This window comes from Daphnia pulex, chromosome 9 (genome assembly GCF_021134715.1).
Source record: "Daphnia pulex isolate KAP4 chromosome 9, ASM2113471v1".
In the NCBI taxonomy this organism is placed as follows: Eukaryota; Metazoa; Arthropoda; class Branchiopoda; order Diplostraca; family Daphniidae; genus Daphnia; species Daphnia pulex.
In genome coordinates this window covers 8,251,924-8,275,477 of record NC_060025.1, presented here as the reverse complement: position 1 = coordinate 8,275,477, position 23,554 = coordinate 8,251,924, and the positions used below count along the sequence as shown (strand labels likewise).

At 40.6% G+C, this 23,554-nt stretch overlaps 3 protein-coding genes and 1 long non-coding RNA gene across 5 annotated transcripts; 2 read left to right on the top strand and 2 right to left on the bottom strand.

Moving 5' to 3' along the window:
• Positions 1–80: 80 nt before the first annotated feature.
• LOC124202709 (mucin-2-like) lies at positions 81–9,737 on the bottom strand. The gene is made up of 2 exons (XM_046599092.1): positions 9,401–9,737; positions 81–3,282 (listed from the first exon to the last, which is right to left on the bottom strand). The coding sequence occupies exons 1-2, from the start codon at positions 9,401–9,403 to the stop codon at positions 1,120–1,122; spliced, it is 2,166 nt and encodes a 721-aa protein (XP_046455048.1). The 5' UTR covers positions 9,404–9,737; the 3' UTR covers positions 81–1,119.
• LOC124202715 lies at positions 5,608–16,503 on the top strand. Its single transcript, XR_006878313.1, has 4 exons — positions 5,608–6,223; positions 6,297–6,442; positions 6,515–6,617; positions 15,367–16,503. It is a non-coding gene; the product is annotated as an uncharacterized LOC124202715 (long non-coding RNA).
• Positions 16,504–16,569: 66 nt separating this feature from the next.
• On the top strand, positions 16,570–21,968 carry LOC124202714 (mRNA cap guanine-N7 methyltransferase-like). Its single transcript, XM_046599099.1, has 10 exons — positions 16,570–16,726; positions 17,127–18,018; positions 18,081–18,580; positions 20,274–20,529; positions 20,593–20,834; positions 20,936–21,117; positions 21,175–21,357; positions 21,414–21,525; positions 21,582–21,729; positions 21,785–21,968. The coding sequence occupies exons 2-10, from the start codon at positions 17,337–17,339 to the stop codon at positions 21,910–21,912; spliced, it is 2,433 nt and encodes an 810-aa protein (XP_046455055.1). The 5' UTR covers positions 16,570–16,726; positions 17,127–17,336; the 3' UTR covers positions 21,913–21,968.
• Positions 21,885–23,402, bottom strand: LOC124202711 (tRNA N(3)-methylcytidine methyltransferase METTL2-like). 2 transcript variants are annotated; one of them, XM_046599094.1, is made up of 4 exons: positions 23,014–23,402; positions 22,409–22,948; positions 22,161–22,333; positions 21,885–22,105 (listed from the first exon to the last, which is right to left on the bottom strand). In XM_046599094.1, exons 1-4 carry the CDS (start codon positions 23,205–23,207, stop codon positions 21,966–21,968), a joined length of 1,047 nt encoding a protein of 348 aa, XP_046455050.1. In that variant the 5' UTR covers positions 23,208–23,402; the 3' UTR covers positions 21,885–21,965. The 2 variants fall into 2 exon arrangements, with proteins under 2 accessions (XP_046455050.1, XP_046455051.1); XM_046599095.1 differs by having other exon boundaries at positions 23,186–23,402.
• Between the last annotated feature and the right edge of the window lie 152 nt (positions 23,403–23,554).

The following is a 23,554-nucleotide window of genomic DNA, read 5'->3' as shown; positions in this document are numbered from 1 at the left end:
CGTATATGCGTAATGATTCACCGGTTGATCGCTGTTGGTTTTTCGTTACGCAATGAAACCAAAAAATTGAAAACGAAATATTTTTTTGCCGAATCGAACGCCGCGTTTATTTACACAATAAAATGTCGAAAGAATATTTTTGTCGATACATATTTTTCGAAGGGAACATTTAGATCATTTGAAACAAACATTTTGGAGACAAAAAAAGAGAAAAAGAGAATTTGGAGAACGAATGAATGTGAGGGTTTAATCAAACAAATTTATAAATTTCCATTTGTGGGATCGGACCGAATGATTTTGCAATTTATTGTGTTATTATTTCGTATTGCGTTGATGGAAATGTTGGGTCGGTAACGTTAGATTATATGTACCTATTACCGCAGTTGCGTGTGTTTATTTGTGTTCGGTGTTGCGTGATTGTTTTCCTCTCGTGTGTTATTAAGAAAAGAATCTTACAAGGTCCAGCCTCGCTCTCCAGATGGCGCTGATGATGGTGAATCGTGAGATAAATCTAAACTCGATTTTTGTATTTCGAATTTTTTTTTTCAATTATAAAATTATCAATGTCGTAGAATTTTTTTAAACATTTTTTTTTGTCTTTGATTTTGTCCTATTTTTTTTTAATTATTATTATTTAATTTGCTTTTGATTCTTACTTTCTTCCTGCTATCAAAAACCGATTAAATCAAATCCCGTATACTTTCAATTTTTTTTTTAGTCCCCAATTTAATTAGTGGCAACTTGTTATGCCTGACATGATACAATACCTGCTTGCATCTGGATTCATGTGTAGCATATTTTTGAATTTTTTGGGGGAGGGAAACCGCGATCCGCTGTCCGTTTCCGGTCGAAAATCTCGATACAATTCCACAATGAGGCTTGACTTGAATTAACTACAATTTGAAATTGTTTAAAATGTGTGTGGAGTATAGTGCCAGCTAGGCTAAATATTGTGGGGGGTAATAGTGTTTTCCGTCTGTGTGTTTTGTTTAAAAATTGTCGCTAGGATTATCATGGATGTTAGGAGCGGGAAGTTTGAATTAAGAATCGGATGGCACACGGAATTAATGAAAAAAAGAGTATTTTGTTTAATTTGTGTTTTGTTTGTTTTTCTTTAGGCTATTTCCTTTGGCGAACGCCAGATGGCAACAGCCGCAGCGATTCAAACTTGTTCCATCGTGACGATTCCACCGTTTCCTCTTCCTGGGCTTCCACTTCCGACTGGAAGGACGATTGGCGACCGACCCTCAAATTAGAACCGAGCTCCAGGTTCTGTTTGGCGGATGGCGAACGATTGCACAACCAACTGTGGAACGGATGAGTGCAAGGATCCGCACCTTCCGCCCAGCCGGAAGTTGGAATGACCACTGCTGCCGGTGTGGGGATAACCACCGGTGACGGAAGCGGGATCGCATCTTGAGGACCGAAATTCGAGGCATCCGGAAGCTGGATGTCTGCCGGAGGTGGAAGAGTTGTCGTCGGAGGCGGACGAGTCGTCCTGGCTTTCGCTGGCGGCTTAGGCGCGCACAGCCAGCTGTGAAATGGATGACTACACGGATCCGCACCTTCCGCCCATCCGGAAGATTGTGTAGGTATTATTTTCACTGCGGGTCTGTACGTTGTGATTTCCGGCGGCGGCAGCGGAATGGCGTCCTGCGTTTCGAAATTCGATGCGGCCTCCGGAAGCTGGATATCCGCCGCCGGTAGAGGAGTGGTCGTGGTCGGGGGCGGACGAGTTGTCCTGGGTTGTTTCGCCTGCGGCTTGGCGCACAACCAACTGTGGAACGGATGCGAACACGAATCCGCCTCGTCCCATCCGGATGATTTCGTCGGTTTGGCCGTCGTGATTGGCGGAGGCGGAGAAACATCCGGAACCAGTTGATTCCCCTCATCAATCGAGGGAGCTGTTTCAAAGATGACAATCTCTTCCGGCGGAGGAGGTGGAGGCGGAGTCGTGGTGGTGGTAGGGATGGGAGTTGTGATCGGCGGAATTGTCGGCGGCGGAGTCGTCCTCACTTTGGGTTTCTCGCAGAGCCAACTGTGAAATGGATGGGAACACGAATCCGCTTCGTCCCACCCTTTTTTCGGAGCCAACGTGCGGATGATGAGCGGAGGAAGAGTCGTCGTGGGCGGAGGCGGTTGGGTGGTAGTCGGAATCGGGGCGGGATTGAGATCCGGAATGAAGAAAGAAGCATCCGAATTGAATGGCTGCGGAGTTGTTGTGGTTGGCGGAGGCGATGTTGTTGTTCTAGCGGCCGGCTGGCGTTTTCCGCACAACCAACTGTGAAACGGATGAGTACAAGGATCGGCTCCATCCCAACTGGATCGTTTGGTTGTGGGTGGAACCGTGGTGGGTGCGGGTGTAGTGGTGGATGTCGTCGTGCTGGGTTCAACCGACGGAAGCAAAAGATTCTCATCCAGTACCGATGCTCCGGTTTCTTTGAATTCCGGCGGAGGAGTCGGAGGCTGGATAATTTTGGGCTTTTTGCACATCCAGCTGTGAAACGGGTGACTGCAGGGATCCATTCCGGCCCACGAATCCACGACTTCAATGCGCTCCTCAATCGGAGTAGGAGGAGCCGGAAGCGGTGGAACTATAGTCGGGCTGAGATCCGGAATCAAAATTTGAACATTTTCAAATGAAGAAATGGGGAAATATTCCGCCTGCTGTTGGATGGTTGTCGTAGGTTGCGGCGTAGTGGATCGTGCAATCTCCTTGTTGTTGTTGTTGCTGCAGATCCAGCTGTGGAACGGATGATTGCACTTGTCGTAGTTGCCGTTTTCCACGCTGGATGGGGCCAGGCGTAGCAGCTGCTGGAGCAGATCCAGTTTGCTGTTGTTTCCGTCGTAGGATTTCTCATTCCTGGATCGGTGCAGGTTCTGATCGGCTCCTTCCGCATCGCTTCCGCCGCTGGATAGCGACAGACTGACGTAACTGTCCAGCGAATAATCGGCCGACTCTTCCGTCGTGGGCGGATCGTATCCAGCCGACGAAATCGCCTGCAAGGATTGTTGTTTCTGCTCCGCCGAACTGATGGATCCGGACGACGGGAACCTGATGATCATCTGGCGGCTGAAACTAGCAGCCGGAATGACTACCGGAATCGGAGTTGTGTCATCCTCTGACGGAGGGGTGACGGTGTGGCCCCCAGGCCAAACCATCCGCACCAAGATCTTGCGCTGGTGATCGACCGGCCTGTTGTTGTTGTTGTTGTCGAACGGCTGGGCCGCCAGGACGGACAGTTCCAGCAGCAGGAGCCAATAGATCATCTCTCGGCCGTCCTGTCGTTACACAAAATTAAACGCCGAAAAAATTAGACGCATTCTTTAATTATCGTCGTCAAACAACTTTTGAATGTCCAATTAACTGCACCACAACAACAACAACAACAACAACAACAACAACGTCAAAAAATGGTTTAAACGTTAAATGAGTTGTACTGCTGTATTACGTTGCGTGTTAAATAACGATCCAGCAGAGAAGGAGAGAGTGTGGCTGAATCTTTTTGCAAATGATTAGCATATCTGATGTGATATATATTACGCAATTAGGCAAACAACAAAACTGTTTACCCGTGACCGTTTTCTTCATTTTTGGCGCTTTCTTTTGAAACAAAACCAAGAAAAAGGGACTCGGCAAAGTGAAAACGAAACAAACTCCAGCCCGTGTGTGTGTGCCTGATGATGCCGAGCCGGGGGAATATGTTGGCCACACCAGCGGGTGATCACGCGGTTAATCTCATAACGGGATAACCCTCGGGGCTCGTTCCCAGGCGACACAATGTATAACAGCAACCAGCACAGAGAGCAGCCCCATCTTTGTCTAATTGGAAAGCCATTGAATTTCGGACGTCCCGCTGGGCCAGCACCTCACAAATAATCTATACGAACTGGGCTTCACGCTAATTTATTTTTTCTCCCGCGTTTGACCCCCATCAATTCACACTAGACCTTCATCGCAGATCGTGAAAGTCTCTCCCGTTCCCAACGACCGGGTTCCAGCTAAACGGGCCAAAAAGGAATTATATTTTGTTGGGTTTTGTTTTATTTTCAAATTTTGTTTTTTATCCAATCAGAAATTGTAAGTTGCTACCGTTCACGCTTTCTAACACGCGGTGCAGTAGCTGTCAGCCTATATAAGGAGTTAGGCCTACTACAGAAACTCGTTTGCCAACCCCTCACATATCCCTGATGTCGTCCCGGACGATTTCGTCGAATCACGCAACAATCTTGAATGAAGATGATATGAAATTCCAGAGGGTGAAAGTTGGGTTTTTTGGGTACGACGAGGGTCCGGCTAGCAACAGTCAAAATGCGCGCGTCATTTGAAATTGAAAAGAAGACACCACCCAGCGCAACTTTTTTAAAAAAGTTGTTTTTTTCCCCTGACAACAAATCAGGGAGGTTGACATTCCCGAAGATTCTGAAAAGGCCAAAAAAGTCAAGGTGTGATGAGGATATACACACGATAAAAGTGAGAGAGAGAAAGTTTTGGTTAGAGTTGCCTTTTTTTGGCTTTTTCACGACGCGGAAAAAGAAAATAAAAATTCCACGAAGAAAAAATTCACGACCCATCTGAATAAGACACACCCCCACTTCTTCTTCTTTCCAACAGAGAGAATTAACGGTGTACACGTAATATCGCCAAGTAGAAGATGCGACCCGGAAAAAAATAAAAAAAGTTGCCGTGCTGCAAGGTCGAGGATTTCCCCTTAACGACCAAATGTTGTCTTTGTCTTTTGGTGTGTGCCAGTTTTATATACGTTACAAGCTCAACTTTCTCCTAGCTTCATATCATCATCAAATAGATGGCGAAAAAAAAAATATAAAAATCCCCCCAACCACCACCACCACCTTATTTAGCGCATCAAAACAATGACGCAATAGAGACCGCCACATCTCCAGTTGCTGCGGAACTTTTTTGACGAACGTTGGCAACTTTTTGAGAGAGGACAAAAGAATCGTTTCGAAACGCCCATCTCCGGGGGAAAAAAAGAAACAAATGGACGCCTCTCATCCTTTATCGTTTTCACGAACGCTTTTGTCTTGTTGGGTTCGTGCAGCGGCCAATATTTATTTTTCAAAAGAAAAAAAAGACGCTTTTAAAAGAAGAAAGATGGGCATGCTAGAGCATGATGGATCTGGACTTGTATGCGGATGGAAAAGAAAGAAGAAAAATCATATTATCAAGTCGCCCGAGCGGGACTTATTGGCGCCTTCACGTCGGAGCTTTCACTTGTGTGCACGAGCTTTTATATAGAATTTGGATTTCCTTTTGATTCTTTGTGACGATACGATTCCCGGAATTGCGGTTATATCATCCGCAAAAACAACTATTGACTTTTGTATTTTAAAATTTGCTATTTGTTATATATCAGATTCCATTATATCGAAAGAATTATAAAATGACGTGAGCGCTGAAAGGAGAATGAGATAACCTTTTTGGCCTCTGCTGTTTCTCTCCCGTTCTTATTTTTAATCATCTGCCAACAAATTTTTTGGTTGCTGGCCTTTTGAACTTTTCGTCAATTTTTTCTTTTTTTTTTTGCGATGTCAGTTTGCGTGAGTTCTTTTGTCGAGTTGCCACGAACGCCATCGGGCATCTAGTATATACGGGAGTCGGTCGGCTGTGTATTATACGAACAACAATCGAGATGTTCGATAAGAAAGTATTACAACAACTCGTGTAGTGCTGTATCTAAAATTACCTAAACACCTGCTGCTGCTGGAAGGATATCAAGTTCTGTTGCGTCGTAATAAAATTCCTGGCAAAATTTACATAAATCTCAAAAGGGGACGTAGTGCGAATTCACTTGGTTCAACATTTACGTCATTCTCACCTCCTCAATGCGGACTTGCAATCACGTTATCACGCTAACAAGGTCATCTCAAGAAAATGATCTCAACTTGACACTGACGTGTCTGAAATTTCACAAAAAAATTACAAATGTGAAACTCGTTCCGTAAGAAATCGAATTAAAACCTTAGTCGACTAAGTATCGATTGTTTAGTTTCGTCATGAAAACCACGTGAAAACCGGTGAAAACAAACTTTGGGCTTCGTAGGACTTTTTGTTTTGTCTGAAAATAATGTATGGAATGGAAGTAAGCAACCACAGTGCTACAAATTATAGAATAAAACATTGTCGTTCTTTTGAAAGAAAGACTGGATTCACACGTCATTCATCTGAAAAGTTCATTTTGGTTAGAAAAGCACTTCGGGGGTAAAGTTGTCTGACAAGTGTGTACGAGAAATCACCCACAGAGTCATTACTAATCTAAAATCCTTTGTGACAGGTGTCCAATTAGTGATAAAGCATGGCTGGGAAGTATACTAAGTGGCTGGTCCACATTAGTGGAAGGAATCTTTGACGATGTGTTGCATGTCAGGAGTATGGCAATTCAACCACATTCACTATGGCTGAATATATAACTCTAAAAAGGTATTACATTAAATTTCTTTGCTTTTCCATGTTAAATACCTAATGAACTAAATATTCAATTTGTTAAATTAGACTCCATGACATTTGAACGTTTTCAACCTTGAAAGCGTTCCTGATTAGTGACAAAATGCTGGTATGCCCAAACCTAAAACACCTCAGCTAGAAACACCATCCTGTAAGTCTAATTACACTATTTTTTAACCAAGCTAGGAAACAAGATCTGTAGAGATTGCTTCAAGCTAGACAACGAAGCTAGACCTAATCCTGATCCATCTTGATCATGTCACCTTTAGACATAATCAAGATAGTTAATTTTAAATGTAGAATAAAAACAATCACAAACCAATTTATCCCACACGTCCGGAGGCGGGACAAGTTGGCCAAGATTTTTTTGTATTGCTTTACTTATTGAAAATATTGCGATTATATTAAATTGAAAGAAGAAGTTGTCATTGGGTGTCTCCAAAAAGTGAAACGAAATTTTTTTGACCCTGACCACAAGCCCTCTGTTCTGCCTAATCAGAAAGGAAAAATCTTTTTGAACAGAGGTAATTTCCCAGCAGAGGAAGGAATAGGCACTTTCTCTCAGCCTATTAAGATTATTTCGGTCAGATGATGATGAGAAGTGGTAGCCTCGGGGTTGACTATATTTCATATCTAATCCCGGCCACCGCCCTTTTTTTTCCTCTCTCATATCAAAGGAGACAATTAACTCGACCGAAAACGTTTCCCCTAGCAACGAACGTGAAAACCGAACTACGCGGAAGGAGAGAGGGGGGGATAGATTGCCGTGCATAATAGAATATCTTAACGAGATGATATGAAACAAAGCTATATAAAACACACAGCAGCCTCCTTTCACTTTCCTTTTATTAGAGACTCTCGTCCTTGGCGGGTTAATATATGTTTGGGCCATCTGGCTCACGACATCCCGTCGCTATACAGCCATCGTGATGATTATTATTTTTCATCGAATATATCTCGCGATAGCCGTTATTGATGTGTAACGCGGGATGCGCATTATGCAATATCGTTTCTTCTTTTCGTGATTCACGCCCCCACCTTTTTTCTTCGTTATTATTAGCCCCAAACACACACACACACACAACTGTAACGAAATATTAAGTCCTCGTGAGGCGCCTTGTATCTATCCCGAAAATTAAAATTCTCGTGACTAAAATCGATCCGATTCACCTTAAAAAAGAAAAAGAAAAACACGTTTGATGTGCAAGCGTGCGGGATGGCCTTTATTTTCTCCCGAGAAGCTTCTTCTCCCTTGGCAACGACGCCGCCCACCATCCACGAACTCGTTTCTCTATGCGCAGTGGGGGGAAATCAAACGGGAGCGATAGAAAATAAAAAGAAAAAAGAGAAAAGAATCAAAAGCGCTGGAAAACTTTTTGTTGTGTTTTTTTTTGGCACGTTTTCGGGCCTCGTGCCAAATAAATTTGTGTAACAGCGTCCAATCTGACGCAAATGTGTAACACGAAGAAGCACGCGGGATTCTTCCGCCCGTAAAAGAAAAAAATAGAGACCCACAGAAGCAGCAACAACTTCTTTTTTTAGTCTTTCTAACCCACGAAAAAATGAAGATGGATGAACAACCAGCGGAGCTGGGCTAGGCATGACTGTAATTTTCAATTTCGCACAAAACGAGAAATCAAATAATGACGTGCAGGAATCTTTTCCTTTTCAAGGGGATCAGCCCTTAGTTTAATAACAGCTAGTCATCCATTTTGCGCATCATTTTCTTTTTTAAAATCATTAACGTGTGTCTAATAGAGTGGACTCGGCCCATTTCGGCTTTGATTGATGATTTCTAAATTCACGCAACTGTTTTTATAACCCAACTGAATTCCGGTTGGCTAATCAAATCTAGCTGGGCTCCTGGGCATTTTTTAAACGTTGTGTGACAAACGAATGAAACCAAAACTGTCCCATTTAAATTTTGTTGTTTTTTTGAATCCCGGATTTGAATTTGCGCGGGTTTGTCCGCAATTTTTAAATCATAAAAGAAAAAATGACGTCAAAAATCTAAAAGAAAGAAAGCCAACATTGCGCCCAGGTGCTTTTGGGGTTGGCTGCTGCGTACTTGGCACAAAGATTTTCTGTCCTCATTTGAAAAACAACAACAAAAAGAACTTTTTCCTGCGTCCCACACGTGGCGCAAGAGTCGACACAAAACACACACACACACGCAACTCTTGTGTATTATCTAACTCGTGTCATTGGGGCTGCGCATTTTCTCTTATTCCCGTTGTTGTTATCCTCGGCGCATTTTTTTTCCCACCTAAATTTCAACCGGAAAAGAATTGCCTTAAATGGCGCCATTGATTCGATCAAGCCGGATATTATAATTGACGAAACAAAGTTGTTCTCCCATCAATTGAAGCTGAAACTCGTATACGCGCAAGGCGAATGGGAAGTAGAAGAGAAATGATGACGCGGGAAAAACAAAAAAAAAAGAGTTCCGCAATAAAGTGAAAGGTTATTGTCTTTCTTATGTGAGCGCGTCTGTTTGGAGTTGTTTTGATGGGGGTTGAAATTAATCATAATGATGGGTGTAGTACTACTTGTGTATGTGTACAAGAAGAAACACGGAGGAGCGAGACCGACTCTTGTGCGCAGTTTGAAGAAAGAAAAAACCGTTTTTTTCGGAGAAAACTTTTGGGTTTTGTTTTTTGTTTTTTTCCAGTTGTTTGTAACTTTCTCATCATGCGCCGGAGCTCTCATCATCATCATGAGAGCTCGCATCAACAACAAGATGGAACAACAACAACAACAACCCCCCAAAAAAAAACTAAAAAACAACTTGGGAGCATCGCAATATAACGCGGTTTTTGAAACAAACAAAAGAAGCTCGCCAAAGTCATTAGATAGAGAGATCGTTAATAGAATAAAAAAATAGTTATGCGAATTAATTTAAAAAAAAATTGATTTTTAAAAATTTTACTTTACCATTTTGGGGTTTGATTTTGGCGCGCGGGCGACAAACCAAAAACAAAAGTTAGTTCGGGACAATTTTCCCGATGAAATTGGCTTGCAGGGTTGGATTCTTCCTAGTCGTGTCACGTTCCGGATGAGACTGAAACACAGGCTGTTGTTGTTGTTACACTTTTCTCTAATAATAATTTCAAAATGCTAATTCTCTCGAATGGTATAATAAAACACTGGCGAAAATAATAATAAAAAGTTGTGATGCTTTTGGCAACGCGCTGTGGCTGATAATCAGAAAAAAGGGGCTCCTAACCAGCGCCGTAGTCTAATGCACTCTGCGACGACTCACCGAAGCTGTGGCGCCTTTTTATCGAAAGCGACGGCAGCAGCAGCGGTCGGGACCGAGCGTGTGTGTGTCTTACGGGGATACACCCAGCAGCAGCAGCTATACAAAAAAAACAGCTGACGAAGGGTTCATGTTGCCTATAGGCATCCATTTGATAGGAAGGCATAGATTTGATATATTCCCGTGAATTTTTCCAGGAACTCTATGGATGGATGAAACTCTATAATGGATTAAATTCTTCTTCACGACTAGATCGACCCGTGCGCTCACGGACAATGCCAATCTTTTGTTATTTGGGCTATTTTAGGCTTATTAACAAAAGACTTATTCAATTTCGTCCGTTTTCTCATGGAAGTCGAAGAGTGTCGATGGCGAAATCCCCAACCAACTTTCCCGCTTCTTTTATATTCAAGGAAAAGAAAAAACGTTTTGATATTGGACACACAATGGCGGTCCTTTTTTTCGAAAAATAAAAAATTCCGCGCATCAAGTTCTCTGCTTCTAATGGATGGCTAAACTTTGAGAGGGGGGTTAAAAAAGTATCAAGTGGAATATATATATATACTGTATATCTGATCTGGTGAGGTTCCATCGAGAGTTTCTATTAGTCTTGCGCAACCGCCACTCTAACCGAAACTTCTTTCTTCTTTCTTCTTTGGAAAATAAGAAAAAAAAAAAGAGAGAAGGTGAAATCATCACACGAGCAGCGCAGCGCTCTCGTGTGTGATGGCGCGTCACACCGTAGTCGGCCGCTCACGATCGGGACCCTTTATTTATTCAAACAACCCCCTCCTCCTCCCTCCCACCAGAAACTATCTCTCTCGATTCTTGTGTCCCGTTGCCCTGTCTACGAGATTCTTATAATAAATATGATCAATAACACGACTCGACGCTATATTATCTATTCACGAAAAATGTGTCGTTGGCGATTTATATCAGCTCGTCTATTTGGTCGCCGGTTCTTTTCTTTCTTGTTTTGCGGTTGAATGCGCAATCGAAGTATTGCCATCTTTTCTGCCTCGACGACGGTTGAAGAAAGAAACAAAACCCCTTATAGTGGCGCCGGTTTTTTAGATCACGCTATACGTAATCATCGTCTAATAACATACATATACCAAGGTCGGGATACGCTTTCTCCCGGACAGTTTGCAGCAGCGTAACTAAACGAATCATGTTTTTTGGGTTTTTTTAAAAGATGTTACACATCAATGTTTACATGGGCTTCTCATTTATTAGTCGAATAGTTCCGGTTTGGGTCTGTTTTTTATTATTCGCAAATTTGAATTTGACACGATTATCTTTTTTGGGGGAATTTCAGAAATCAACAACTCGTCGTTCGTTTCTAATTTGGTTTTGTAAAAGTTTCGCGGGGACTGACAGCTCGCTCCTTGGCGATAACTATCTGAACAACCAAACGAGATGGTGGCAAGGTGGGTGCGGTCACGCCTGGTCACCTCTAATGCCCGTCAACATATCTACACGTACACAAATGTGACCGATCTGATCATTTTTCCCGCTAATATTCCGCCGCAGTAGATGTAACAACAAACGGCCGGGGCACAGCGAACAAATTCGGTCGCTTTCTCTCTTCTATATGCGCGGGTTTGATTGTCGTACGTGAAATGTGTTATAGGCCTTTGCGTTCACAACCCCCAGCATCACCAAAATGAGAAGTAACTTTTAAAAAAAAAATGTTTCGTTGCCTGGGTTCTCTGAGCTAGTCTGCTGATGGCCAAACAGGATATTTCATTTCGTTTGTCGGCCATCACGCAAAAGGGCGTTTTGCCAGTTTGCGCCTTAAAGCTAGGCCGAGCTTGTATATTTATATTGTTCTCTTCTTGTGAATGTGTGTGTGTGGGGAAAAAGGAAAATTTGAATCGCTTAGATTTAGAAGAGAGAGAGAGAGCGAAAAAGTGTGTCCGCTTCCAAGACTGTTGCGTTCGTTTTATTCAACACATTTTCTTTCTCTTCTTTTCTCCAGCGCGGTTCGACCTCGTCCTCCCGCGTGATTATGCGTGTGTTATTGCCGACGGCAAGGCCCTTTCCCCCGTTGCCCACTTGGAACTAGTATAATACCTGATTTTCAAGTCCTCTCTTTTCTCCTTTTTTTCTTTTTAAAATGCGTTTGGATACTACATAGTGAAATGCAGTCAAGAAACGGAGATACGTTTCTTGTGTGTCTGTTGCAACCGAACGCCCATTTGAAACGTTTGAGTTTTTTGAAACGAGTCCAACAAGTCGATAGATGACAACAGTGACAGGCTAGCTAGCTACTTAAAACCTGTGATGATTACATTTTACCTTTTTGTTAAAATAAGAATTCAAAGTTGTATTTTTTCGGGAATTTTCCACCCGTGTTTCGTGCGGTTGCACAGACCAGCCTCCAGGTGGTTGGCCGGGAGATGCTGGCGCCACATCATCAAGTCGACATGCGCGCAACTTTTGGGTTGCGCGCGCTGTTTCTTCTGGTGAAAGTTTTCTTGATATGACGACGAAAAAACCAAAATATTTAACTCCCTTTTATTTTTCAAATCATTTTGTTTTTCTTTCTTTTTTTTTTTCCTTATGCAATTATTCTTGTGTGCCCATCACACACATTTCGTGAGGTTCTTTTGTTTTATCCCGAATGATTTGTGACTGTACATCCTCCTTCCTATTAAACTGGGATCGGTTGGTATACAAACATCAATGCCAATTAATAATCATTTCTTTTTTTCCCCCTTTCGATTCACTCGCCAAATATTCGTTTGACTTTTTCGACTTGATTTCGTCGGATATTAACAACTATTACGTCTTGCATTTCCACTTTTCCTCGATATTCTTTATACCTGGAAAAAATGTCCAAAGTGAAAGTTTTGACTTTTTTTTCGATTTGAATCTTTTAGTTTTTTAATACTTTGGTTATGGAATTCTCTTTTTTTTTTTGTTTTTATTTTGACGAATGTATTTCTCTTTCTCCTTTTACCGTGAAATGATAAAGCTAAGGAAAAAAACTCGTTTTTTTTCTCTCTCTTTCTCTCTTTGTGTTGGCGCTGGTAAAATATAAACGACCGCGAAGGTCGAACGCGCAACAAGAAGGAAAAAATTCCTAGACGTTCATCATGACGACGATGACTTGGAAATCGTCCCCATAACTCTTTTGATTCTTATACTACCTCCAGCCGCACAGCATCGGGAGAGAGATAGATTTTTTTAAAAAATACTTTGAAAGGAAGAAAAAACAGTTAATACTACGTTCATAATAGTAATCGCCGTGAGTAATAAATAAACACATCGAGAGTCACGCGGACTCGTATTTCACAAACCGGTCCCGCGTATTTATATGGTGAACGCGTGATTTATGGCTTGGGAGATTTTCGAAGCGACTCAACGGGGGTGGTAACCCCTATTAAATGGAACGTTAACATTTTTTTAGTTTTTTTATTTCTATTTGATATCTATCTCTCGCCAAAATTTAATAACATCCAACTCTCTTTTTTCTTCTTGTCAACATTTTCAAATGTCAGACCGCCCATCATCTTCTTGCGTTCGCCCTCTGGCCATTAGGTTTTTAAAAGAATTTAAACTTTTTTTAATATTTTTAGTCGTAGACCTTGAGATGATTCGAATAAAAGCAGAGATCAATCAAATGTCAAACATTTCCTTCCGTCTGTATAAATCAAACTCCAAACTTTGCTCATTTGCATATAGGATAGGATGCGAAGGGCCCTTGTGTGTCGGCTGTGTGTAGGGGAAAACTAGGACTAGGATAATATTGCGGTCATGTCCTGTTCGGAAATGATATGATCTCTATCATCATTCATCAAACGAGGAACGCACACAAAGTTCTCTCTACCATCCCTCTCTTTTGTTTGTAAGACATGTGAGGGGCGTTCGGGCTGCTGCTCCTCCCACGACATCATCATCATCTTAAATCCATGAAATTGGTGTCATATCCCCGATCCATTTGCGATGACGGCTCAGAGGAAAAAAGAGAGAAGAATTTAACCAACAAAATGAAAGTTTTTTAAAATTTTGATTATTTGTTTCCCGCCAAAATTTGATCACGCCGGATATACTATATTAGATGATACACATTTCGCCCAGTTTTTCTGATGTCATACAACTTCTTCTTTGAATAATCAATGCGGTGAGCTGCCATTATTATTATTTTTCACGCTCGGTTACTTTTCTCGTCTGTTGATGGGGAACGTTGACAAGGAAATATTTGCTCACGAACTCGAATGTTTTGTTTGGCTTTTTTTTCTAGGCGACACAATGAGATGTTGACTGGGGATTAGATCGAACCAACGCCCGTTGGTCCCTTATTCGGCAAACTTAACACACACACACAAAAAAGAAAATCAGACATAAAATTCGATTGTGTTAAATAAACTTTCAGTTTCGTTTCGAATAAAAAAAAAAACGAAATTCTTTAGCGGAAAATGAAAGTTAATTTGTAATCGAGTTAAAGTTAAATAACGACAGCAGTCCTTGAACTCGACGTCCCTTTTTTTTCACGATAAACTCGTAAAAAACGTTCATGGAATTCTCTCGCCCGAATTTCCCCCTCGTATCTCTTGATTGGCTTGTTATGAAGTCAATTCGGCCCGGCGAATAATCAATGCCGTCATAAAAGTGCAGGGCTCCCCCCAATTAACGGACATCATCTCCATATGTGTCCGTCGACTTGTTCGAGTCTCTTTTCTTCCATTTTTTCCATTTTGAGTGGAGATTAAACGGGACTGAAAGGCCCAGCTAAATTTATATTGGCTACTTAAAATTCGGTGTTTATAGCTCTGATGTGGTGTGTGTGTGTGTGCGGTGGCTGGTACGGACGTCCATTATTGTGAGCGCTCGTTTGAGATTCAAACGCGGGACTTTCACGATGACGTGCGTATAGCTGAATCACGTTGAAGAATGAGAGTGTATACACATTTCCACTGTGTGTTGTCCAGGTGACAGCCAAACATAATAACCGCTTGTTAAAGTGAAATAAAAAATAAAAAGATGAGCGACAACCCGTTTAAGATTATACAGCCATCGTGGCGTTAGAAAAACAGAAAGAAAAGAATCTAAACAGTCGTGAAAGTGTACGCGCGGAAATCAACTGCACACATTCACACGTCTGGCAATTGGTGGGTGCCGTTGGACAGGAGGGGGGAACCTGTCGGGAAAACTATGACAAATGCGTTTGCTATTTCCCCCCGTTGTATTCAAAATTTTTTGGCGCTGAATAAATTTCAAATTCTTTTCAAAATAAAAAAAGGAACTTGGCGACTGTCATTGAGGAAATTGTTCGGCGATTGATATGAACAGAAAATCGCATTCGATTGTGAAATATTGAAAGTGAAGGATCGAAAATGGGCCAATTCGCAACGGGAGATTTTTGCTGTTTTGTGCGTATAAAATGTAGTACGCTGAGATATTTGCGTGTGATCGATATTTATATTTCTTCAAAAAATTTCTCCGCCAACTCTGAAAAAGGATCGACACACGCCCTGAAAGCCCAGGGCCAGCTCCTGATCACGCCGAGCGTCAAAGGCGCGTTGTAAAACGTCAACCTTTGGCTTTAACGTTTTTTTAACGTTGGGGGCCAAAAGAGTAAAACATGTTGGTAGTATGGAAATGTAACTACTATTTGTGTATTTATTACATGCAGATAGATAGCTGTGTATAAAAATATGTGAAATCGAGAGATGATTGCTGGCCCTGGAATGACAACGCTATATAGTCCACCGAATTAGGCAAAGGTATGGCCATGTCCTTTTCTGTATAAGCCTATACATCTGCTGCTGTTCTCTCTCCGTGTGTGTGTGTGTGTTGGAGTGTCGTTCAAAAATATTCCGTACGCAGTTCAGCAATAATCTCGGAATTCTAGCCGGTGAAAACTGAGCTGGCTCACGACATTTCGTACACACACACACACACATTTTGATAGCGATAAATCATGATTACAGGAATTACACTGAAAAAGAAGGGGGGAAAAACCCACACGCACACACTGGGCGAAATAACTCGATATTCTTTCCGTGATGCGAAACAACAAATCAGCTGGGTAAAAATTGACGTGAATATGTGTTGAAATCTGCGTGCCGAGAGTGAAACACAACACGTTCAAAAAATACATTTTCTCGTGGTTTTATTTATTGTATATAATTCGTTTCGAGGTTGTTATCGCGCCAAATGTGGCAAGCAACATCACTGGGAGCCTAGTAGCGAAGTGAAACGTCGTCAGGAATTTCACTGGGCCGCGTATTTGTAAATTATTCTTTCGTTACAGTTATTCTAAACTTCATATTTCAATTGGTAAAAGTAAAAACAAATAAATCAACCAGTCTCGATACTATTACTACATTGGCGCTTGGTTCGATTGAGATATTTCGTGATATTTCAGTTTTGGGGATAGTAGGGAAATCTAGTGAAAGCCAAATCGCGCCTGCTTTGTCTTTATAGTTCCCGTTGCTGCGCATTGATTTTGATCTGGCGATGTTGAGGAAATTAATAAAACTGGAATTTGAAACCGCCATTTCGTGACTTCTTGGTTGGTGTAGCCTACACACAACTTTCGTTTTGAATTCATTTTCTAATAATATGTTTATTTTGTACCAAGAACTCTGTCGAAACGTCATTAGTAATTGATTGATTGTAATTACATCCAACATGGTAAATCTTTTTCTCATCCTTTCACAGTAATGCGCCCCATTAATTTTCCGAAATGGAAAATAAAAATAAGTCATCCAACAGGCTCAACAGGTTATTTATTTTTGAATTCACGTAACAGTAGAATGCGTAAAATCCCAAATTTCGGCCGAGTTTGCGCGGAAAAAAGTAATCCGCGGAACGGAAGGTGGAAAAGTTTGTTGGTTTTCGTGTTTCGTCTGCCAAGCTCCGCGTCCGCCATAGCAGCCACGACTTCTGGTTTCCACGCTATACTGTAGAACAAGTTTCCATTTTTATTGTAAACAGTGGAAGCATACACAAATTCAAAAAGTGTTAAACGTGCACTTTCGATTTGTCAGGTAAATTCAATACCAAAACAAGAATTCACAAGTCTTGGTTCCAAAATTGCAAGAAATAATGTTAGGTGACTCATTTGAGATGTGATCTGTGACATGCTGGAATAGTTTGGGGAGTAAAGTCCTTCTGATATGGCCATAATAGTAACACTAGATGAAACAGATTTGTTTGGATTGGTTTGATTGATTGATTTACATGAAAATTTGCCACATTGATGAAACTATTAAACATTTGATGTTGTCTTATGTTCTGAGCACAATGAATCAGGACCGGAACATGTAAAAAGGTTTTGATTAGAAATAAAAACCACTCAGGCGTTAACTGCCCATATTTTCTTAAGTAGTCTGTTTATGATTTTGCATTCTTCTGATCAAGTTTTCAATTTGTTTATTTTAATTTCAGACTCAGCTGTGGACCGTTTTATACAGTGTTCCCAATTCATGATCCACATTGCTGGAAAGCAAGTCTGTAGAACAAAAAAAAAAAACAGCAATATCCAAACATCAATGCAACATACATCACCAAACAGAAGAGTGACCATTTTCCCTGGATGTTAAGGAATTTGAAAGGATAACCAGCAAGAGAAAGGTGTCAAGTCTTCCACCGACCAAAATGGCCAACAAAATGCAGAGATATGAAAAAGAAATGAAACTGTTTGAGCCAGAAGCAAATTTGGAAGTTCTCACACATGTTCCCCTTCGACCTAAATCTGGCTACCAGTATATTTATAAATGGGACAGTACAACACGTCGCAAAGATTGGCGCGCAGACGGTTACCGGTGGCGTCAGAATGCCACTGTCAAATTCAATCACGGAGATGCCAAATGTAAACGCTATTACTTCAAGTTGAAAATCGGTCCCGGGAACGACTACACCAACGAGTTTTCGAAACACGCCATAGAATGTTCGCTGTACGAGAAACAACTCCTGATTTGGTACCAAGGTGACAACTCGGTCGTTGTTGACTTTTCCCACGGAAATGCCAAGGATACCGAAAAAGAATTCCACCGGGCAGCCCCTTCCGTTTTAAGTGAAACGAGAAGTGCCAAAAAGAAATTACCACTCCAAGTCTATTCCGAATTAGTGCTGACTGCCCCCGAACAATCAGATAGTCGGATTATCACGGACGCGCCGAGGAACATCCAACAGATCCGGAATGCTCAGAAATCTGCCAGACATGACGAACGTTTATCCCTGGATGCTATTTGCAACCTGATTGAACTACGTTCCGAAACTCACTTTGTGAACGATGTTCATCTTGCTCCCAAACTGCTAGTCATTTGCTTCAAATCAAGTAATTGTCTGCCTTTTATTACGAATTGATTGAGATTTAAAATTTAATGTTTTTATTCACAGATACAATCGATGAATTCAAACAACTTTTCAATCGAGAAGACTTATTCGCCCCGTGCCTGTCGTACGATACCAGCACCTTCCAAATGGACCCATACAACTTGTCTATTTTGACGTATCGTCAAACGGAGTTTGAAGAGCTTCCTGTGATTCCATTAATGTTCATGATCCACGAAGATAAGCTAGAAGCGGCGCATAATGTCTTTTTTATGCGACTGGACGAACTCATCCCGGAGCTGAAAACAACCGAAGCAGTGATTACAACCACACAAAATGACGAGGCCACAGCCAATGCCATCAAGAAATATTGCCCGCATATTTCAATGTTAAGAAACTGGCAACACGCGCTTCAGGACATTAAGAAGAATCTGGAGATTTTGGAAATCACCGATGAGAAGGAGGTGAAGGAATATGAGAGCGATTTCATCCGGTTGCTGGATCAGGAGTCTGCTGGTGATTACAAGTCCATACTAGCCCAAATGTATTTGAAAAAATGGAAAAGGGTAAAAAACTATTATTTGATTGACTCTGTCCGAAATTGAAATTTATCCAATTGTTTTTTGTCTTTTCTTAAGGATTTTTCCAATTATTTTGATGAGCATATTGACGGTGATATGAACATCATGGGGACTTGGGGCCTTCGTCCTTATGGGCTTTCGCTGGATTCAATTGATTCACATTCAAACGAGTTGTTCTATTCAACCATGAAGCGATTCGATGGATGGAAGTCGTATTCGATCGATATGATGGTTATTTGTTTAATGAGAATTGACGAATTCTTCATGGACAGAATCACAAGGGGTAGATTGGGTATGGGCGACTATACGCTTCGGGAGCATTTGAGTGACAGCTACTGTCAAGAGGATGGCGTACCCGAAGCAACATCAGTCGACCAGCTCATCAATTCCATTGAATGTGAAATGAAATCGCGCAAGAACATGAGGAAGCGTATGAACGGAACGAAACGACCCTCTACTGCGATGGAAGTTGAAATTATTAAGGAGGAAAATGAGAAGAGACGCCAAATTTCGCAAGTATGAGTTATAATTATTTGAGTAATTTTATTCGAACATTTTCATTGACATTTTCTTTACTGTATTCAGGCTGTCGATACGGTTGTCCAAGAGCTGCTGGAAGACGAAACCTAAATATGACGAATCTTCCAAGAGTAAATGAACAATTTTTTTCTTCCTTTCAACTATTTTTCGAATTGAGTTTTTACCTTCCAGATTAAATGTTTCCACAGTTACATTATGTTTTTTAAACCCGGCAATTCTCTGTCCTGTTTGGTTTACCGCACACTTGTATAACCATACAAAATAGAAGATTTGAGTCGCCATTCGCCGTGTGTAAAAATATGATTTAATTTAAAGTCCTTCGTGTTTGTAAAGGTAAGCTGAATATGGAAAATAGTTGCTTTTAGTTCTCGCTCTTTGAATCCAAAAGTCTTTACTCTTTAGTCACTGGTCAATAATGTGGAACACTGACTGTAACATGATGTGTGATTTAAGGAAACTAGTAGGCATAGGCCTATTGAGATGCTCTTAAAGTTTTCTTTCAGTCGTTGGTAGGAACAAAGCTATCAAGCGCCACAAAAGACGAAACTAGATATCAAATTTTAATGTTGCTAATTGCATTGGATTGGATACACGTCATTGGGGCTAGTCGCCACTTGGCCTGAATTTTGTTGACCCATTTTCATGGATGCTCTGGTATTTTATCATCTGTCATCAATACTTACTATTGCCACTATGCTTTGCTTATCTGCTGATATGAATGAATCATAATTTATCTGATTTAATTATTTATTTATTTTTTAAAATCTTATTTAGAATTCAAGCAATCTGGCAGCTACACTTTACCGTTTTTCCGTTGGGTGGCGTAGTAGCACAATTTTTCGTTTTTGTTCTCTCGACTCCGGCTGACTAGTTTACTTTAACATTTATTTATATTGTAGTATTCTGAACTCGTCTTTATTTTGACTTTGAATAACGTATTCTAAAAAGTTTGATACCAAATTTAGATTAAATTAATGCTTATTGACTAAAGTGACATTTGTTGAAATCACAACTATCTACAATGGATTATCTTGCTGATGGTACTACTGTTTTGTCTAATGAGATCCAGGTATGATAAAATAAACACAGTTTCTATTTTGACGGTTCCTTCCAATAACAGTATTGTTCCTTGAAATAGTTGCATATTCCCGAAGATGGCATTTCAGCACTGTCAAATGATCTATTGAACTCATTTGAGAAGTCGAATCAAGAACACGATGCAGTGAAAGACAGAAAGACAGAGAGCACAGACAGCAATGAAAAAGAACATTGTGTCGGCTCAGTTGTTGCAAACCACTACAACCAACTATTAGAGAGAGGAGTTGCTGAGCGGAAGGAAAGCAGAATTTTCCACATGAGGAATCTCAACAATTGGATCAAAAGCAGAATAATAGGTAAGTTCATTACACAAATTTATAATGAATGAAAAACCAATTGAATATTTCTTGCTTCTTTAGGAAACATTTTAGATCGTATCAGGAGAGAAAACGGCTCTCATTGCAGATTGAATGTACTTGACTTGGGATGTGGAAAAGGTGGTGACCTGTTGAAATGGGAAAGAGGAAATGTTCATCACGTTGTCTGTGCCGACATTGCTGAGACGTCCATCGAGCAGTGTAAAGATCGCTATGCAACTTTGAAACATAGATCTCGTAGCAACGTATTTTCAGCTGAATTCATTGCTGCTGACTGTTCCAAAGTAATTTTTTCTTTAGGTCTATTGCATTATCTATATAACATTTTCCTTCATTTTGTAGAATAGTTTTAATCCCTAAGAATTATCCTTTTGTTCGTTATCAGGAGAACATTATGGAACGCATGGCAAATCGTGAATTGAAACTAGACCTTGTCAGCTGTCAGTTTGCATTTCATTATTCGTTTGAATCATTACCCCAAGCTGAACAAATGTTGGCAAATGTATCGTCTAACCTTCAACCTGGAGGCTATTTCATTGGAACTACAACAGATGCTGAAGACATAATGTAAAAGTAGCTAAACAATCGACTTTTTGGACATATTGTAACGCGGTTTTGCTTTAGGCGACGACTTGGTCGGAAGGAATATCCCGAAAACAGAAAATTTGGAAATTCTATTTTCAGTGTGGAATTTCCAATAGAGACACCTTTAGATCCCCCTCCTCTGTTTGGCGCTAAATACAATTTCCACTTAGAAGAGGTCGTTGATTGCCCCGAGTTTCTTGTACATTTTCCAACATTTCAAAAGTAATCATAATTTTGTTATTTCTTGCTAAGCTTTACTGATGTCACCTTGAATGCAGGTTAGCTTCCAAATACGGCCTAACCCTTGTACAGAAAACAAGATTCGAGGAATTTGTTATTCAGGAATTGGATCAAGGAAAGGATCTTCTTATGAGGATGAAAGCATTGGAGGTAAGAAATCAAAGGTGCCTACAATGTAACGAAAACTGTAAATAATTTTCTTCCAGGCATATCCTCCGTATGGCAATCAAAGGCCCGTTAGTCAAGACTCAGTTGATTACGAACACGTTCAAGAATATCTAGATTCGTCCTCTAATGCAGATGGATTCCGTCCAAAAGTCGGAACGCTCTCCAAGGCTGAATGGGAGGCTGTTTGTAAGTTTGTCTTAATCATCAATTTATGCGGGAATTAATGTTTCATTCTTTGCAGCACTTTACCTGGTTTACATTTTCCGAAAAGAGGATCTAACTACTAAAGACAGAAAAAGAAGACTTTCCACGTCGTCCAATGAAGAAGCGAATTCGAGGGATAAGGGGAAAAAGCATGTATCAAACTGAAACATCACACAACATAGTACATCTCAAAATTCTCAATAAAATCATTTTCCGCGTTACGTTGGCTTGCGATACTTGCACTGGATCCATACTCGGTACATAGTTAATTGTTTTCCCCGATTCACAAGTAACCTTCGGTCAATTACATTTTGCTCCTCAACGAGGCCAGATTCTTCAAAAAGCTTTCGGAGTTCGTCTAAAATGCGAAAATTAAGTATTTGAGCTACAACCTGGAAAAGCCAAAAATTCACCTTGACTGAAGAAGTAAACTCTTGTGCCGTCTCCTCTGACGAAGAAATGTTCTGAGATGCATTTACCCGGTTTGAAACGTAGTTCGGCCATATCGTAGCGACCATAGTCTCGAAAGAAAATCCTTCCTCCTGGTTTCAACTGACGACTGAGTTGCTTAATCGTTGAACTAAATCTAAACGAATGAAAGCCTTAACATTAGAAAACTAAAAGGGAAATGTAAACTTTAACTAATTGAACGAATACATACTTTTCGGGGCTAATGGCAGACAGGACGAAAATAACAAGAATTATATCCAAGCTATTCTCTGGGAACGGAAATGTGATGTTGTCTTCGGAAAGATCACAGACGAATGCATGGCATTTGGTAGGATCGTACTCTGGATTACTCTTGACAAGTTCAACCGCTTTTGGTGAGAAATCACAGCAGTAGACAAAACTTTTTTTTAGAGTGTTGGCTTCCAACAAGGGGAAAACTGTACTGCCAGTTCCACAACCAACTTCCATGATTCTAAATCCAGCTGATTGACAAGGGAAGCCTGTTGTGTTAACTTCTGTTTCACTAACATTTTCAGTTGGCTGCTCATTGCAAAGTTCTGGAAGCTCAGTGAAAAGCCAGTGTCTGTCCTTGAAGAATTTGTTTTCATGTGTACTGTAGAATGTGTCCCAGAATTGGCTGGCCTCTTTTTCATATTTGAGAGCAGCTTCTTCTGTCATGAAAGATGAAGAGTTGAGCTTCAGCTTGGCTTCTGCTTCCTTCATCTGTTCGTCTCCCCATACAACATTATCCCTAATAACGACAAATAAAAATAGTTAGAATGGATTTAGATGCCCTTTTCTTTTTCTCTTCACTACCAAGCATTATGCTGCCATAAATCATCTTGATTATTCAGTATCCTACCATCCCCATTTTCTTTGATGGAAGGTTTCTTTCGGAATCTCGTATTTTCGTAGCATAAGTGCAGACGAGAAAACCAACACGAGGTATACTTGTGATTTCGTATAAGTAAACCAATAAAGACATTACCATGCGTTATGCTGGAAAACATTTTGAGGGTCCGATAAGTGTCTTGTGCCAAATTGCGGCCGTTTTGATTCACTATTGTCTGAAGATTCCTCCATTCATATGTCAATTCAGTCAATTATTAACTAAACATGAACTAATTCAGTGTTTTTCAAATCGCTACAAAATGTTTCTTTTTCTTACTTCTTTATTCTGTTCTGTCAATGTCAGATTTCTGGAGCAGACGATTTTAGTAGAATAATAATTAATAAAAATCGAATCGAATATGGTAATTTATTATTTGATTAAAAAACAATATAAATTCTTACCACAAATCAATACATAATGACATAATTACATCAATTATAATTATATATACCATTTTTATTTTTG

What these genes read in the sequence shown, in the direction of transcription:
- LOC124202711 (XM_046599094.1), bottom strand. Translation starts at nt 23,207, where the DNA reads ATGTTTTCCAGCATAACGCATGGTAATGTCTTTATTGGTTTACTTATA. An exon ending in TTATGGCAGCATAATGCTTG is followed by an intron (nt 22,949 to 23,013) that starts GTAGTGAAGAGA and finishes TGTCGTTATTAG; the next exon opens with GGATAATGTTGTATGGGGAG. An exon ending in AGTTTACTTCTTCAGTCAAG is followed by an intron (nt 22,106 to 22,160) that starts GTGAATTTTTGG and finishes TTCGCATTTTAG; the next exon opens with ACGAACTCCGAAAGCTTTTT.
- LOC124202714 (XM_046599099.1), top strand. Translation starts at nt 17,337, where the DNA reads ATGGCCAACAAAATGCAGAGATATGAAAAAGAAATGAAACTGTTTGAG. An exon ending in GATCAAAAGCAGAATAATAG is followed by an intron (nt 20,530 to 20,592) that starts GTAAGTTCATTA and finishes TTGCTTCTTTAG; the next exon opens with GAAACATTTTAGATCGTATC. An exon ending in TTGCTGCTGACTGTTCCAAA is followed by an intron (nt 20,835 to 20,935) that starts GTAATTTTTTCT and finishes GTTCGTTATCAG; the next exon opens with GAGAACATTATGGAACGCAT.